At 38.0% G+C, this 17,613-nt stretch overlaps 2 protein-coding genes across 2 annotated transcripts; one reads left to right on the plus strand and one right to left on the minus strand.

Annotated features, from left to right (window-relative positions):
- Nucleotides 1-2,395: 2,395 nt before the first annotated feature.
- Nucleotides 2,396-11,608, plus strand: LOC104234428 (O-fucosyltransferase 27). Its single transcript, XM_009787989.2, has 10 exons — nt 2,396-2,893; nt 3,869-3,953; nt 4,443-4,513; nt 4,590-4,678; nt 5,018-5,261; nt 8,227-8,339; nt 8,414-8,504; nt 8,603-8,731; nt 9,070-9,620; nt 10,604-11,608. Exons 1-10 carry the CDS (start codon nt 2,681-2,683, stop codon nt 11,073-11,075), a joined length of 2,058 nt encoding a protein of 685 aa, XP_009786291.1. The 5' UTR covers nt 2,396-2,680; the 3' UTR covers nt 11,076-11,608.
- Nucleotides 11,609-15,887: 4,279 nt separating this feature from the next.
- LOC138878428 (uncharacterized) lies at nt 15,888-16,841 on the minus strand. The gene has a single exon (XM_070158107.1). It carries the CDS (start codon nt 16,839-16,841, stop codon nt 15,888-15,890), a length of 954 nt encoding a protein of 317 aa, XP_070014208.1.
- Between the last annotated feature and the right edge of the window lie 772 nt (nt 16,842-17,613).

Here is a 17,613-nt window from a genome sequence, read left to right on the forward strand (position 1 = left end):
GGAATAAGAAAGAAAAGGAAGAGAAAAGAAAAAGAGGAAGAAGAGAAGAATAAGTAGTACCAAATAGTGACAAAAAGGAAATACTATAACGGAAGCAAACTCAACAACATGACGTAACATAATCTAAGATTACGAAGGTACCAAAGGCGGAGCCAGGATTTCAAGTTTATGAGTTTGGAATTATAAGCATATTAAGCTACAAGGTTCTACTAGTAAATCTACTAGTATGAAAAGGAGAAACTTACAACTACCTATTAACTTTATACCATGATCATTGACCTCCACACCTTCCTATCAAGGGTCATATTCTCAGTAAGCTAAAGCAGTGCAATGTCCGTCTAGTCAGCTCTCCTCAGTACTTCTTTAGCCTAGCTCGACCTCTTCTTAGACCCGCCATGACCAACCTCTCACACCTCCTAACAAGAGCATCAATATTTCTCCTCCTAACGTGCCCGAACCATCTCAGCCTCGATTCCCGCATCTTATCCTCCACGGAGGCCACTCCCACTTTGTCCTGAATAACTTTATTCCTAATCTTATCTCTCCTGGTATACCACTCATCCATCTCAACATCCACATTTCTCCTACTTTCATCTTTTGCATATGGAAGTTCTTGATTGGCCAACACTCAGCCACATACAACATCATTGGTCTAACCACCACTCTGTAAAATTTACCCTTGAGTTTTATCAGCACATTCTTATCACATAGAACACCGGATGCGAGCCTCCATCCTATCTATCCCGCTCTAATACGATGTGCGACATCCTCGTCAATTTTCCTGTTATTTTGAATTATAGACACGAGATACTTGAAATTGCCTCTTTTGGGGATAACTTGATTATACCATTGCTATTATATTTTTCATATTTCTATTTACTCTAATGAAATTCCAACACGAAGGATGCCATTTGAAATTATTATCAAAAGTAGACAAATTTAATCTTTATTTTCCAGGTATTTTAACGCTTGGAAAATTCACAATGGATCTCCGTCAAGGTCAAAGACAAATACAAAATGATGGCAAAGATATAAATAAATTTAAAGTATAATGAATAATAAAAGTAAGATACTCATATAAAACAACAACAACAACAATAACAATAACAACCCAGTGTATTTTTATAAGTGGGGTCTGGAAAGGGTAGGATATACGCAACCTTACCCTACACTGGAAGGCAGAGAGACTTTTTCCAGTAGATCCTTGGCTAAATAAAGGATGGAAGAAGAAATGATAGAAAGTAATAACAAAATAGGATATTTGGAAAACTAATCCAAGATAGCAAAAAAGAAGATGAAAGAACTACTGATAGCAAGTAATAACAGTGCAAGATATGTAGTAATAGCAAACTAAGGGAGTACTGATGGCAAGTAATAACAGTACAAGATATGTGGTAATATCAAACTAAGGATAAAAGTAATGCCATACTAACACTAATACTATTGAACTAAGGAAGACAAAGGGAAACACTGGACTACCTACTAACCTTCTACCCTAATTCTCAACCTCCACACCCTCCTATCAAGGGTCATGTCCTCGGTTAGCTCAAGCTGCGCCATGTTCCGCTTGATCATCTCTCCTCAAGATTTCTTTGGCCTACCTCTACCCTTCCTCTTACCCACCAAGGACAACCTCTCACACCTTCTAGCTGAGGGCATCTTTGCTTCTCCTTTTAACATGTTCGGACCATCTCAGCCTCGTTCAGTGCATCATTTCCTCTACAGGGGCCATTCCCACCTTATCTCGAATAACTTCATTCCTAATTCTATCTAACCTAGTATGCCTACACATTCATCTCGACATCCTCATTTCAGCTACTTTCATCTGCTGGACATGGGAGTTCTTGACTGGTCAATACTTTGTCCCATACAACATAGTCGGTCTAGCCACTACCTTGTAGGACTTACCTTTAAGTCTGAAGGGCACATTCTTATCGCACAAGATATTGAAAGCGAGCCTCCACTTCATCCACCCTGCTCCGATACGATGTGTGACATCCTCGTCAATCTCCCCATTACTGAATCACATACCCAAGGTACTTAAAGCTCTCTTTGGGAATGACTTGCGTATCAAACCTCACATCTCTGTCCGCTTTCTAGGTAATACCGCTGAACTTGCACTCACTAAATCAGACATTTTACCTTCAATAATTTTTACCACTAAATATATCCTGAAAGAGTTTGTTCCTTTCATCCTTAAATAATAATTTTAAACTTAAACTTTAGCAATAATATCTTTAGTAAAAATAATTACCCTTTTTAATGAGCCTACGAATTCCTAAAGGGAAAAGGAGAGAAAAGAATTACTTAAAGCTTCCCACGCGCCATAACTGAGATGGGTTTTTAATTATCATTGAACATTCAACATTTGTAGTAATACAAACATTACATGCGGTGGTGTTGTCTCTGTCTATCACTCTATCTTGCTTGCCTGAATCTTGAGTCTTTGACTTTATCATTTTACTTCTTTTCCCCCTTGTACAAGACTACAAGTCCTCAATTATTTAACATACCACCTAAATCTTTTTACTATTTTTTTCATCATACTATTAATAATTATCTTTACTATCCATGAACCGCCCATTATCCTCGAAATTATTTATTCAATCCGGTCATTTTGCTGTAATTATTTTGCTCTCTTGATTTTCTTTGCACCCCCATTTGTTCTTTGTGCAAGAAGATGAAGTGGGTATCTACTAAAAGTGAAGGGAAAATGTTATTCAAGTCTAAATTGAAGTGGGTTGCTTTAGCTGGGCTAGTTCTATCCGCTCTTTCTCTTTTCACACACTTTCTTTTAGCTAAACAAACTTATGGAATTATTTCTGAGTACCATTCTTCTGTTACAATCATCTCTTGGAGACCTAAATTCAAGAAATCAGATCTCTCCACTAATGTAATTTGCTTAAACCCCTCCAAGATCTCATTTTTATAGCTTCTTGCTTTGATTTTCTTAACTTTTTTTAGCTTCAAATTCCTATTTTAGGCTGCTGCATTTGCTTACTTGAGTTAATGGTACTAAATTTAGTTTCATGGTACTTTTTTTTAATTCTAAAAATCAGGTCTGTTAATGCAATGTAATGTGCTTAAACCCCTCAAAGATCTCACTTTAATAGATTCTTGATTTAATTTTCCAGCTTATTTTTCTTACAAAACATCAAATGTCTATTTTTGTCTGCTGCATTTTGCTTGTTTTAACTAGTTGTAATAAATTTAGTTTCATGTTACTCTGTTTTTTGGGTTCTAATGTTATGTAATGTGGTTAAACGCCTCCAAGATCTCATCTTTAGTTCTTCCTGTTTTCATTTTCTTACTTTTCTTTTTCTTTAAAATTCAGATATTTGTATTACACTGTTTCATTTGCTTGCTTGAGTATTAGGTAATAAATTTAGTTTCATGTTACTCTAGATTTTGGGGAGTCTGCTAATGTATTGTAATGTGCTTAACCCCTCCAAGATCTCATCTTTAGTTCTACCTGTTTTGATATTTTCCAATTTATTTTTCTTAAGAAACTTCGAATCTCTGTTTTGGACTGATGCAATTTGCTTGCTTGAGCTAGTTGTAATAAATAAAGCTTCATGTTATCCTGTTTTTGGGGTTAATTTGCCACTGTTGCTGGAGCTTGTTATGAGTATTCTTGTTAGCTAATAAAAAAATGGCAGCCCGGTGCATTAAGCTTCCCCTATGCGCGGTGTCCGGGAAGGGCCGGACCACAAGGATCTATTGTACACAGTCTTACCCTGCATTTCTGCAAGAGGCTATTTCCACGGCTCGAATCCGTGACCTCTTGGTCACATGACAACAACTTTACCAGTTACGCCAAGGCTCCCCTCTCTTGTTGGCTAATATAAAGGAATTCTTTTTCATGCAGAATCCATCTAACAGAAGGCTGTGGGCCCCAGTTAGGCGTCTTGAGTCTTTGCATCCTCATGCAAATCCAAGTGGAGATTATGCAGGTTACATCTTTATATTAGATGCCTCTTAACTTTAATTAAAACCTGAAATGTAAAGATTAAGAAGTCAGTTAGATCAGAGAAATATTGCATTATAGCTGCACATCTGTTTTGTACAAGATGTAATCTTTTTCTGTTACCGCAAGCATGTAAACTTAATTAACTGCATCTTCTGCTAACTGTAAACTCCATCAGTATTTTAACATATCTATAATCCATTCCGTTAGTTTTTTGAAATAAGCCTTGATATTTTTGTAGTGGAAGTTGTTGCATATGCTGCTGAGGCCATTCCTTGTCTGGTGCCAATCCTTTTACTAGATTAATACGATCTGATACTAGGCCAACTTCACACCTTATTTTTAATAATCTTTAACGTGCATTCTAGAATAAAGTAATTGAACAACATGAACTAGTAAATTATCTGCAGTGCTTGGTATTTTCCGATGCTTTTTCGACTTGTTACAATTTGTTTCGATGGTGATTTTATTGCAGCTCCTGAAATTCAATCAACTGGATTCATCTTTGTCAAGATACGTGGGGGTTTCCATGAGATTAGGAATGCGGTAAGGATACCTCTGGCACTTAATAGCATTGCTTTTAAATAGTCCAGCAATTTATTAGGCTTCCATTGTTTGCCAGATTTCTGATGTTGTTGCTGTTTCGAGGCTCCTCAACGCTACCCTGGTCATTCCAGAGATCCAATCAACCACAAGCAGCAAAGGAATAAGGTTCTGTCACATTTATTACTTCAAGCAAATTGATGCAAAAATTGAATGATAGGATCAACTTATTTTCCATAATGATGAGACATTTATATATAGAAAAAAAGATGAGACATTGGCCTAAGCTCTCAACCTTTTTTTTTGTTCTCGCTAAAAGAAAATTTTGTTTATCACTGCATTAAGAGTATGCAGGGCAGAATGCACTGAATAGCCATTGCATATTATTGATCACATCTCTCAACTTATGCAGTACACTTTAGGATATTAATGGGATGATAATCTATATTACATGCAACTGAGAAATGGAATCGATTCATTATACAGTTTGTTATTTCATTTTTGCAGCACTCAGTTCAAGAGTTTTCCCTACCTGTATAATGAGGATCAATTCATAGCAGCATTAGCAAAGGATGTCAAAATCGTAAAAACCCTTCCAAAAAATCTGAAAGGAGCGAGGAGGAAAAAAGAAATCCCTTCATTTAAAGTTCCTCATGGGGCATCTCCATATTATTACCTGCACCACGTTCTCCCTATGTTGACTAAGCACTCTGTGGTTGAGCTTCTTGTTTCTAGTGGTGGATGCTTGCAGGTAACATCCATTACCTTTATTTCAAATAAAATGTCCTCTTTGATTTTTACATGTTTTTTACCATCAAAACACTAAATTATGATGGTTCTTTGCATTAGAATTTTGAAATATGGTTTATCTTGACTAGAAGGACATCCAATTCGACAGAGTAGGAGAATTATATTTATAATAAAGAGGTGGAATCATTTTCATCTCTATTACACAAGCTCTTTGATTGCAACAAATTTAGACTTGAAATGGAAATATAATGGTGACTCTTTCCTTATCACCTAGCATCTACATATACGTGTACCTCTTGTATCTCCAGTACGTCTCATCTATATGTCACTACTCAAAAGAGCCAATAATTGTCATATCTATATTAAAGTATGGAACATAATGCACCATTGAAAAGAGTGGTGTAAATTGTAGAAGGTTGAGTTTGATTTAGGATAAGTGTTGTTGGGTATATAAGTTAACACGCCTTACACCCTAGTAACGCGTTTTAAACCCGTGAGGGCCTAGGCCCAGAGCGGACAATATCACTAGTGGGCCGGGATAATTCTGAAAATAAGGGAAAGTGAGAGGTGGGTTTTGGGTTTTCTTTATTTGTGACTTTGTCCCATTCCAATTTATGTGATTTAAGTGCAATATTTGAAAATAATTTTTTGAAGGGAAAAATATTTTCAAAAAAATTGCACATCACGAGATAAATAAATTTTTGATGACACAAGATGAAAACATTAGTGGCAATGATGGGTTACAGAGAAACCGAGATAAGCACATGGAGTAGACCTGGGTTCAAGTTTATTTTTAGAATAAGGTTTGAGCCAAGGATAGCATAGACAACCAAAAGTTTTAAGAGCATCATAATTGGGTATTTCACCAAATAATTTTTGAAATGGGGACTGGTTATTTAAAAGTGAGGTGGGAAGACGATTGATTAAATAAACAGCATGTTGACACATGAATGACCAAAAAATTGATGGAAGAGATGCCTCATAAAGTAGCGTTCTTTCACTTTCAATAATATGGCGATGGCGTCTCTATGCAAGAGCTACCCTTTGAGGGGTATAAGGTGGTGTAGAAAGATGCTCGATACCGTGAAGGGCGAGATAAGAGTAAGACTTTTATACTCCCCTCCACCATCAGTATAAAGTGATAAAATTTTGGTATCAAAGTGCTTTTCCATTAGAGGGTGGAATATTTGAAAAAGCTCTTTGACCTCACTTTTATTTTTTAAAGTATACAACCATGTATACCGCGCGTACTGATCAACAAACAAGCAATAATACAATTTTTTGTCAATGGATAGAACTGGAGAAGGTCCCCACAAATCACTAAAAATTATTTGAAGAGGTTTGGAACTTGTCAAACTCATCTGACTAAATGGTTGCCGATGGGCTTTATTAGATGAACAAGAATTACAAAAAAGAGACTTGTCTCGCTCAGAGAATGGAAGCGAAAATTTATTCAACATATACTTAAGAATTCTGAAATGCGGATGACCTAGTCTTCGATGCCATGTGGTCATAGAAGCCGTGGTAGAGGTGATGTGAGCTTGCGGAGGTGGTGGATGATATGACTTGGGCCACTCATACAATCCATGTTTATTCTGGCCTCGCACCAGTGGTACTCACGTTTTCAGATCCTTCACAAGAAAATCAAAAGGAAAAAATTCAGATCTCGCGAAACTCGGGGCCAAGTCCACTAAGGATTTTGGCAATGAGTTTGGAGTTGGTAACAGGGGCACCAACAGTGGCTAGTTCATCCGAAAAGGACCGAATACGTTGAAGGTATTCAGTAATAGGGAGGGAGTCTTTGGTGATTCGGGCAAGTTGATCACGAAGGCTAAAGATCCGAGTTTCGAACTTGTTTGCATAAGCAGTATGCAAAGAGTCCCAAGCCTATTTTGATGTGTTGACAGCAGCAACTGTGGAGGCATGGTAGGATCAACAGATGCCATAAGGGCGTTTTGAATGAGTTGATCCTGACGGAACCAAAGTGTATAAGCAGGTTTGGGGGTCGTGTTGGTGCCAAAAGTAGTGCTCGGGTTGGGAGTCGGAGTAGATCCATCAAGGTGACCATAGAGGTCATGTCCATGCATAAGCACGGAGAACTGAGTTTTTCAAGTGGAAAAATTGTGACTGCCACTAAGTTTGATTGGTAGTTGGGAAGCGGGGTTGAATTGAACTATGGTGTTGATACCAGTAGTGTTATCCGCTCTGGGCCTAGGCCCTCACGGGTTTAAAACGCGTCACTAGGGTGTAAGGCTTGTTAACTTATATACCCAGCATCTCTCTTGTGTTTTGCCGATGTGGGACTCTGTCTAAAGCGTGGGGTATTACATACACCCCTTATATGGACTCAGCGTCCTCGCCAAGGTTTGCCCCATCGCATGTGATTCGCCTAGACTTAGCACTGAGATTTGCCCCGCCTAACCGGGATTTGCCTATACTCAGTTGAACACTGACCCATCATCGGCATGGCTGACACAAGAGTGACTCTGATACCATATGAACACTTGAATAGATGATGGAAAACTGTATCTCTTATTGAATGTATTAATGAGTTTAACCACCTTTCTAGCGTTTCATGTAAACCAAATAACTAAAGAATCCTATCTAAACCAAATAGATAACTTTGAAGAACTAACTATGATATCATCTAATCTAGAAGATAAATGCAATCTAATCTAAAGAGATAAATGCTAGGAACAAACTGATAACTACTAGTAACAAGGACTGTTGGTCCAATAAGTGTAGTGTAAATATGTGTCATCCATTAATCAGAAATGTTTTAGCTGTGGTTGGTGCAGCAAATTTATTGTTGGAATGCTGCTTGACACTTTGTTGTTCTTTGGAATATCCAGTCCTATTTGTTCATCCTTCTTTTTTTGATGATGTATGCATCCAGTTCTCATATTCGTTCTAAATCATAATGTTCTTCACATTTTGACTATCATGTTTTACTGTGTATGAGTCAGTCTATTCTGCCCCCACATCTTGTTGAGTATCAAAAGCTGAGATGCAGGGTTGCTTTTCATGCCTTACGGTTCAGAGAGGAGGTCCAAAATCTCGCTATGATAATCTTGAATAGGTAACTTACTAGACCCTATTCCCCATAGAAATGAATATTATGTTTCATTATGCTTATTTCGTGTGTTCTTACAGACTAAGAGCTTCAGGACGACCATTTATTGCCTATGATCCCGGGATGACTAGAGATGCTTTGGCATATTATGGCTGTGAAGAACTTTTTCAGGTATATTTCAAAATTTTGGAGCATCAAATGGCAAATCAAGGTTTGGCTTTGTTTGTCGAGCATCTAACGCATGTTATGCCCATATATTTTTCCTCTAGGATGTACATACTGAACTCATCATGCACAGGCGTGCATGGATGATTAAACGTAGACTTCTGAAGGGGAATCTTTCTTCGGATTCAGCAGAAAACTATCGTAATGGCTTGTGTCCACTCATGCCTGAAGAGGTACGTTGCATACTTGAGTTTAATATAAAGTCTTTACACTAAATCTTGCATTGGCAAAAATGAGGACTTGTGACGTCCTCCCTGGCAATAACTTCACCCAATTTATCTAATGTTTTTCATGTTAATCACCCCCTTTTCATACGTTGAAGCTTGTCTATACTTTGTAGTCATGTGCTGCTAACATATTTATTATCATTTGTTCTTTATACCTCTGTTTGAACTCATTAAGTTAAGACATAGGAAAGTATATATTGAGAAACTTAATTCGAAATAATATTTAGGTATATGTTGAGAAACTTTAATTGAAATAATATTTAATCAAGTAAATTTTCCAACAGATTGGTATTCTCCTTCGAGCATATGGTTACTCATCGGACACTATCATTTATATATCTGGTGGTGAGGTCTTTGGTGGGTTGAAAAAGTTAATTCCACTGCATGCTATGTTCGAGAATGTTGTTGATAGGACGTCCTTAAGCTCAACAATGGAGTGGGATAAAGTATATGGCCGGGAGACAAACCTTGTTGACGAATATTCAATGACTCCACCTTCGGCTAACCTAGACATGAGATCGAAGTCATGGAAGACTTCTGGTCCACGTCCTCGTCCACTACCACCGCCCCCTGCACGACCGAAGATGTACAATGTTGAAGGTTGGTGGGGTTGGGTAGCTGAGAGCGATAACGAGCCAGAAAGTACTATTGTGGAGTTGAGAACTAATGCTCATCGATTACTGTGGGAAGCAATTGACTATATGGTTTCCATAGAAGCAGATGCATTCATCACCGGATTTGACCGTGATGGTAAAGGAAACCCAAATCTTGCTAGTTTGGTCGCGGGACATAGATTTTATCAATCTCCTGCATCTAGAACTTATGGTCTGGACAGGTAATGTATTCCAAAGCAAACTTTGTTGTTGGTTGCCTATTCTCTCGCTCTGATCCTGTCATGTAACTTCCACTTCTTTTTTCCCCCTGTCCTCCTGTTCTTTCCTTAATCAGGACCATGTGGTAAATGGGCTTAAAGTTGGTTCTCTGTCATGACTGAATACAACATCTTAACTACTTCAAAAATACAAATTGGGTATTACATGTCAAAACTAAGTCATTTTTGTGGCTGACTTACTCTGTAGCTCACCACACAACCATTTGACTAAACTCAGTGAGTTAAAGTGCAAAATGATGTATAACTGAATGTGGATTAATCATTAACCTCTATTGTCCATGTTTCTTTTAACTTTATAATCTATGACCATTCTTTTTCTTGTACTCAAGATACTAGGTGTATGCTAGTTAATTATACTGTAAACTTACATGGCCTTATTGGGTATTACATGTGAAACTAAGTTACTCTGTAGTTTGACTTGCTCTGTAGCTCAACCTGCAACCGTTGATTGAATTCAGTGGGATAAATTGCAAAATGATGTAATTGTATTTGGATCAATCATTGACCTCTGTCGTCCATGTATCTTCAAATCTTTTATCTGTGGTCAATTTCTTCCTTGTACTCAAGTTACTAGGAGTATGCTAGTTCAAGTGAACGGTAGCTCTACATGGCTTTATTGACTTTAATTTCTCGTTCTGTCATACATTGAAACTAAGGACATATGCCAAACGGAATATAGTGGTGATAAGACGGGGAAAATAAAACATTCTAAGGTCTGTGCTAGTTGATCGTGTACTTGCTTGTTGACCAATTTGTGCATTCTTGCTGCAAATTTACCTGCATGTCAACCTACTTAGATCTCCATATTTGCCTTCACAATTTGGAGAATTTTGGGTTATTAACAGAAGTAAGACTACTTAGATATTAGAACATGAACACACATTTCTTGACAGGTTTGTTATTTCTTGTTATCTGAGTTGATGCAGGAAGGAAATTGCTAAACTTTTTGAAGAGATTCGTGAAAGTCTGTATCAACCCAACCGTACCTGGATAACATCACTGCACAAGCAATTAAGAAGAAGTTTAATGGATGGATTGTTGGAAGAATCCAAGAAATCCAAACCACTGTCTTTTCTTTCATTTCCAGTTCCTGAATGTTCTTGCATGGTGGATGATTCTACCAAGAGTCCAGTCAACGCTTCAAGTGGTCCTTTGCCACATTCTGAAATTCCTGTTTTTCTTGGACAAGTAGATCCATGCCCTGCTTGGATGAATGGCGCCACTTCTTCTCAGTCGAGGGAAGAAACTGAAGAGGACAACGAGAAAGATGATTCCACCTCTTTAGGGCTGTTCTTTGGGCTGAGTAATGGTAATCAAGAAGGTGAAATTGGAGACGCGAGCAACAAAGAAGAAGCTCTAGTGGAGGATCAAGAAGAGCTTGAAGGGGGTGAAAGATGAGAGTAGAGAATTAAGTTATCAGAAAAGGAAACTGCATCGGATTCTTTTTAACAATACATGCAGAATAGGGAAGCTCGTACGACTTGAGGTAAGCTTAGCTAGACAAAAAGATGCTGCAACTGACATAACTGATTGTTGGAAATCCAATTTTGGTGGAGGGATAGTTGTAGTTTAGGATGGCACTTGATGTCTGATCAGGTGGCTAAAAAATGGCTGCATATGGTGTAAAGTATTTCACAATTGCTTAGAGCTAGTTAAGGGAGAGTTTAAGCTCTATGTGAAGAATATTTACGCTATCACGTCATTCAATGTTACAGTAGGAGAAAAAAAAGTGAACTGATATATGCCCTGAAACACAGCCACAATTGAGATGAAGTCTTGTATGACTCAGAAGTTGCAACTGATCTGATGCTTATTATTTACTCCAGAATAGTTAGCACTAACTGGATGCGCACTTGTGCTGCCTTGATTACAAGTAATTCTTGACCTAATCTAGAATAGAATGGGAATAAAGATTGTAATAAGCTTTTATTCGTGATGCTCTTTTTGTATGACTTTTTAAAAGGTCATATATCTTGGGACTTATTAGCATATAACCATGTTATTCAATCTAATTTAGCAACTTTACCAGTGAAGGCACCATTTATAATTTTTTGTTGTATTTTGTTCAAACTTAGCTGGAAATTAATACTAGTAGATAATGCATTCCATTATTCTACCCATGATAAGAGAGAAGCATAATAATATAAACAATGAGCAATGTAGAAATATTAACAATGATATAGTGCTAACTGCAGAGTTCTAGAACCTTCATTACTGATTAAGAGAGTGAAAAGAAAAAAAGGGGAGAAGATTAGCTTTTGTAGAGAATCAACTGAATTTTTATTCATTAGAAGTTGTAATCTGTACAACAATCGTGTGTATATATACATGAGCATCTAGACCTCACTAATCCTCACTTAACTTGGCTGGTGACAGCTGTCACCTACTAACAGACTTTACCTAGCTTACAGCTTCTAACTAACTCTAACTACTTCTAACTGTCTTCTATGCTTCAACACCCTCCCTTAAGCTGATGGTTGAAACACATCCTTCAACCCCAACTTGGACAATAGATAGTCATGTTGTGGCTTTCCTAGGCTTTAAGTGAGAAGATCAGCCTGCTGTTCTTTTGTGGGGATGTGATGTGTTTTCACTGCTCCGAACAATCTTTTCTCTAACAAAATGACAGTCTATATCAATATGTTTTGTGTGTTCATGAAATATGGGATTGGATGCAATTTGAATCGCAGTATTACTATCACAATATAGATCAATTGGCAAATGAACTTCAACACCTAGCTCCTTGTATAGACCTGTCAGCCATGTTAACTCAGCTACTACTGAGGCCATGCTTCTTAACTCTGCTTCTGCAGAGCTTCTTGCCACAGTATCCTGCTTTTTTGACTTCCATGAGACTAGAGTACTCCCAAACTTCACCAAGTAACCTGTAACATATTTCCTTGACTGTAAGCAGCCTCCCCAATCTAAGTCACAAAAGGCTTCAAACTTCCCAGATCCCTCAGAGGGCATCAACAGCCCCATGCCAGGTGCATTCTTGATATATCTTACCACTCTTAGTGCAGCTTCCCAATGAGATTGCTTGGGTTTATGCATGAACTGACTTAGTACTTGAACAACAAAAACAATATCTATCCTTGTCATGGTTAGATATAGAAGCCTTCCAATTAACCTTTGATACTGACTAGCATCAATTAACAATGTGTCCTTTTCTGCATCTGAGTTTTGAGTATTTACTGCAGCTTGATTGTTTATGAAGGTATCATAATCAGCAGAAGTAAGCTTTTGATTAGGCTTCAAAGGAGAAGCAGCAGGTTTAGTTCCTCCATGCCCCATTTCAGCAATTAACTCCAAGGCATACTTCCTTTGATTCATGACAATTCCCTCCCTTGATCGAGCAAACTCAATGCCCAAGAAAAATTTGAGCTCCCCAAGATCTTTCATCTTGAATTTGAGCTGTAGATCACATCTAGTTTGCAGGATCAGGTTAGGACAATTACCTGAAACCAAGAGATCATCCACATACACTAGCACAAGAACCAGCTTAATCTCCACCTTTTTTGTGAAGAGAGAGTAATCAAAATGACTCGGGGTGAAATCAAGCTGCAGTAGAGCATCAGTCAGCTTCTTGTTCCACTACCTTGGAGCCTGTTTAAGGCCATACAAGGACTTGTGAAGTCGGCAGACCTTGCTAGACCTCCCTGAGTAGAAAACCCCTGAGGAATTTCCATGTACACTTCCTCAACTAGATCTCCTTGAAGGAATGCATTGTGTACATCCATTTGAAAGATTGGCCAATGATTAGCTGCAGCAACAGCTATTACAGACCTAACTGTGACCATTTTGGCCACAGGAGAGAAAGTCTCTGTGTAGTCCAAGCCTTCTTGCTGACTATATCCTTTAGCAACTAGTCGAGCTTTGTATCTCTCAATTGCACCTGAAGCTGTGTATTTAACCTTGAACACCCATTTGCACCCAATAGGGACTTTAACTTCTGGAAGATCAACTATACTCCAAGTATTATTCTTTTGTAGAGCAGTGATTTCAGATCTCATAGCTGCAATCCACTTGGGATTCTGAACAACTTCTTTGTAGGTTTTTGGCTCAACAATAGCTGAGTATGTAGAGAGAATAAAGCTATAAGCAGAGGAAATATTAGAGTAGCTGACATAGTTGGAAAGAGGATAGCAACAATTAGATTTTCCCTGAGACTGAACCACATAGTCCTTCATCCACAATGGTGGCTTGGAAACCCTTTGAGATTTCCTGCTAAGCTCAGGTGCTTCAGGAGGTAATACAGAAGGTGAGACATCAACAACCAATTCTGCAGGTGGAGTATTGGGGTGTACATCAGTAGCTACATCTGGAATCTCAGCAGAGATAGAAACATCAGTAGAGTGCTCAGTATCATTGAGCTCAAGAGAGATAGTAGTAGGAGCAGTAATAGGATCATCCTGAAGGGGCATTGTCACTCTACTGTCAGAGATATCAGAAGATGAGAATTCTAAGATAGGGAATAGAGATGATATAGGCAGGTCAGTATGTTTAAAGGGGTAAACATCCTCTTTAAAGACCACATCCCTACTCACAATGAACTCCCTTGAAGTCAGTGTATACATTTTGTAGCCCTTTTGAACCATTGAATAACCAAGAAAAACTGCTGGAACAACACTAGGAGCAAACTTATCTATTTTTCTCACCTCTGACACATAACCTAGACACTCAAATACTCTCAAGTGAGCAATAGATACAGGGGAACCATGCAAAGTTTCATAAGGGGTCTTGTCTTTGAGAGTGGAAACATGTACTCTATTTATGAGATACACTGTTGTAGAAACACACTCTCTCCAAAATATAAGAGGAACTGAAGCCTGAAACCTGAGTGCTCGAGCTACATTGAGTATATGTCTATGCCTTCTTTCAACTACTCCATTTTGCTGTGGAGTATAAACACACGAGCTTTGATGAATAATGTCAAGTGTCTGAGTAGGTCTGTCATCTGAGTGTTGAAAAATTCACAGCCATTATCTGTTCTAAGAACCTTAACAGTTGAAGAGTAAACATTTTGTACCATTAGAAAGAGATTTTTGAGAACAACAATTGTCTCAGCCTTTGAAGGTAATAAAAAGATCCATGTGAATCTGGAATGATCATCTACCAAAGTTAAGAAGTACCTTTTCCCACCATAGGTAGGGACCCTATAGGGACCCCACACATCACCATGAATCAAATCAAAATTTGAATGAGCAATTGAGGAGCTTACTGTAAATGGTAGCCTTGTTTGCTCAGCCAAAGGGCACACAGTACAATGCTTCTCAACGTTCTCAAGATGCGCAGATTGGAAAACACTTACTTTCTTCATTACAGCTAAAGGTACATGACCTAATCTCTTATGCCATAGCGCTACACTTATTTTGTTATTCTCTATGGTATTTACAGTGAGAGACTTTGGAGGTGAGCCTGGACTTCTTGTAACAGATGCCCCAGCAACTTCCCTTATTACACTTTCAGAGGTGAGTACATACAGTCCACTGTCTTCTCTACCAATCCCCTTCACCTGTCCATTGAAGAGATCCTGAAAGATGCAAAAATCAGGAAAGAACATAGCTACACACCTTAACTCCTTTGTAATTTTTGAGACAGATAAGAGGTTATATCTGAACTCAGGAATGTGCAACACATTAGTTATCCTGTGACCAGGAAAAATGTATGTAGAGCCTATGTGTTTAACTGTAGCTACATCTCCTGTGGGTAGACATACATTTCCTTCTTTAGAGTTTCCCAAGGTTTTTAAGTCAAACAACATGTCAAGTCTATGTACCATATGGTTAGAAGCTCCAGTGTCAATTATCCACTTAGGTTTATCTGTAGGAACAGTTATACTATATGCCATACATGCTGCCATATCTGAACCACTATTTTCATTCCCTTTTCCTAGCATTTGCATGATCTGATTGTATTGCTTCTGTGTGAATTGAGGGATTCCTCATATAGTAACTTGATTGTTGGAAGGATTGAGCACTTGTGAAGAGGCTGCTGGATTTCCAGAAGAAGTTGCAAGGTTGATTGAAGTCCCATATGTTCCTCCAGTAGGGTTGTTGGAAAGCTGACTTTCTCCTGTGTATGAAATGGAATTTCTTGAGGGAAATTTCTTCTTAGGCTTGAAATATGAGGGAATCCATGTAGCTTATAGCATGTCTCCCTAGTGTGACCCTTGAAGTTACAGTAGTCACAATGTAGCTAATTTCTTCTCTACTTGAAGTTGCTATTAGATTGTGAAACTCCTTTGTTGCTGGATAAGGTTGGATTAGAGTTTATAGAGCCAGGAGGATAGGAACCAATTCTGTTAGTGAATTGAGCTTGATTAGGATGATTTTTGTTAGTGAATAGAGCAGTTCCTTTATGAACTTCAGAGACATTTATAGTATGATTAGCCAGAGATCTTCTACTTTCTTCTGTGATTATCATAGAGTAGGCTTTGTTTATGGAAGAAATAGAAGACATATTCAGAATTTGATTACTAGACTGTGCATATGACTCGTTTAGTCCCATTAAGAGTTGCAGCATTCTCTGATACTCAAAGTGTTCCACATACCTTTTAGATTCTTCACATCCACATCCAGGGCAGGGCATACGTGCATCAAATTCAGCCCACAGTTCCTTTAGCTTTGCAAAATAGGAGGATAATGACGAAATGCCCTGTGATAGAGTAGCAATCTGTTTGTGCAAATACAGAACTCTAGAGCCATTTACCTTCTCAAAACTTTCTCTGAGATCACTCCACACTTTGTGAGCACTTGTGGCATATACCATTCCACTCAGCAATTCTGTTCTCATAGGGTTCATTATCCATGAAAGTACTATAGCATTGCACTTCTCCCACAATTCATGAAGAGAAACATCAAATTTATCCTTAGAGTACCTTCCATCTACAAAACCTACTTTACTTTTTCCTAGCAAACTAACACGCATAGAGCTGCTCCATAAGGCATAGTTTTCATATCCAATTAGCTTAATTGAGATCAAAGAGCTACCTGGAGTATCAGAAGGTTGAAGGAATAATGGATGATGTTGATCTATGACTGCAGTACTAACACGAGTTGGATCTGCTACTGGAATTGAGGCATCAGATCGAAATTGACTCACATTAGCAGGAATGTCTTCCAATCCTGTGCCTGTACTAGTGCCATCACCTCCGACCGCCATTGATGATCATAAATCAGACCTTTGACTAGTTAAGCAAAAAAACAAAATGCCTAATTGCTCAGTGATGGTTCACTCGCAACTTGAGATGAATCGAAGCAATTGCATGGACAAAACACGAAATGAAGATCTAGATCCAGAAATCACTTAGACTGATCTACTTGAATTGATCGTCTCTATGTGCTCTGATACCATGAAGAGTTCTAGAACCTTCATTACTGATTAAGGGAGTGAAAAGAAGAAAGGGGAGAAAGTTAGCTTCTGTAGAAAATCAACTGAATTTTTATTCATCAGAAGTTGTAATTTATACAGCAATCGTGTGTATATATACATGAGCATCTAGACCTCACTAATCCTCACTTAACCTAGCTGGTGACAGCTGTCACCTACTAACAGACTTTACCTAGCTAACAACTTCTAACTAACTAACTCTAACTGCTTCTAACTGTCTTTTATGCTTCAACACTAACCGTATAAAAAAAAACTCATCTATTTGATGAGCATATATATTTGAAAAGAGGGTCGGAGCTCCAGTTATTTTTTATATTAATAAATCAGAGAAAGTAAATGACCTTGGACAAGTTTGGGAAGTTAGAGAATACTATCCATCCAATTTCAATTTGTATTACTTTACTTTTAAATTTGTCTTAACAAAAAATCCTTTTTTTCATGTTTAGTGCTCCCTCCATCCCAATTATGTGACATTCTTTTTTCTTAGCCAGTCTGAAAAAGAATAATATCTTTTTAAATTTAGAAGTAACAATTTAAGTTTAAA

The sequence above is a fragment of the Nicotiana sylvestris genome, chromosome 9 (genome assembly GCF_000393655.2).
Source record: "Nicotiana sylvestris chromosome 9, ASM39365v2, whole genome shotgun sequence".
In the NCBI taxonomy this organism is placed as follows: domain Eukaryota; kingdom Viridiplantae; phylum Streptophyta; class Magnoliopsida; order Solanales; family Solanaceae; genus Nicotiana; species Nicotiana sylvestris.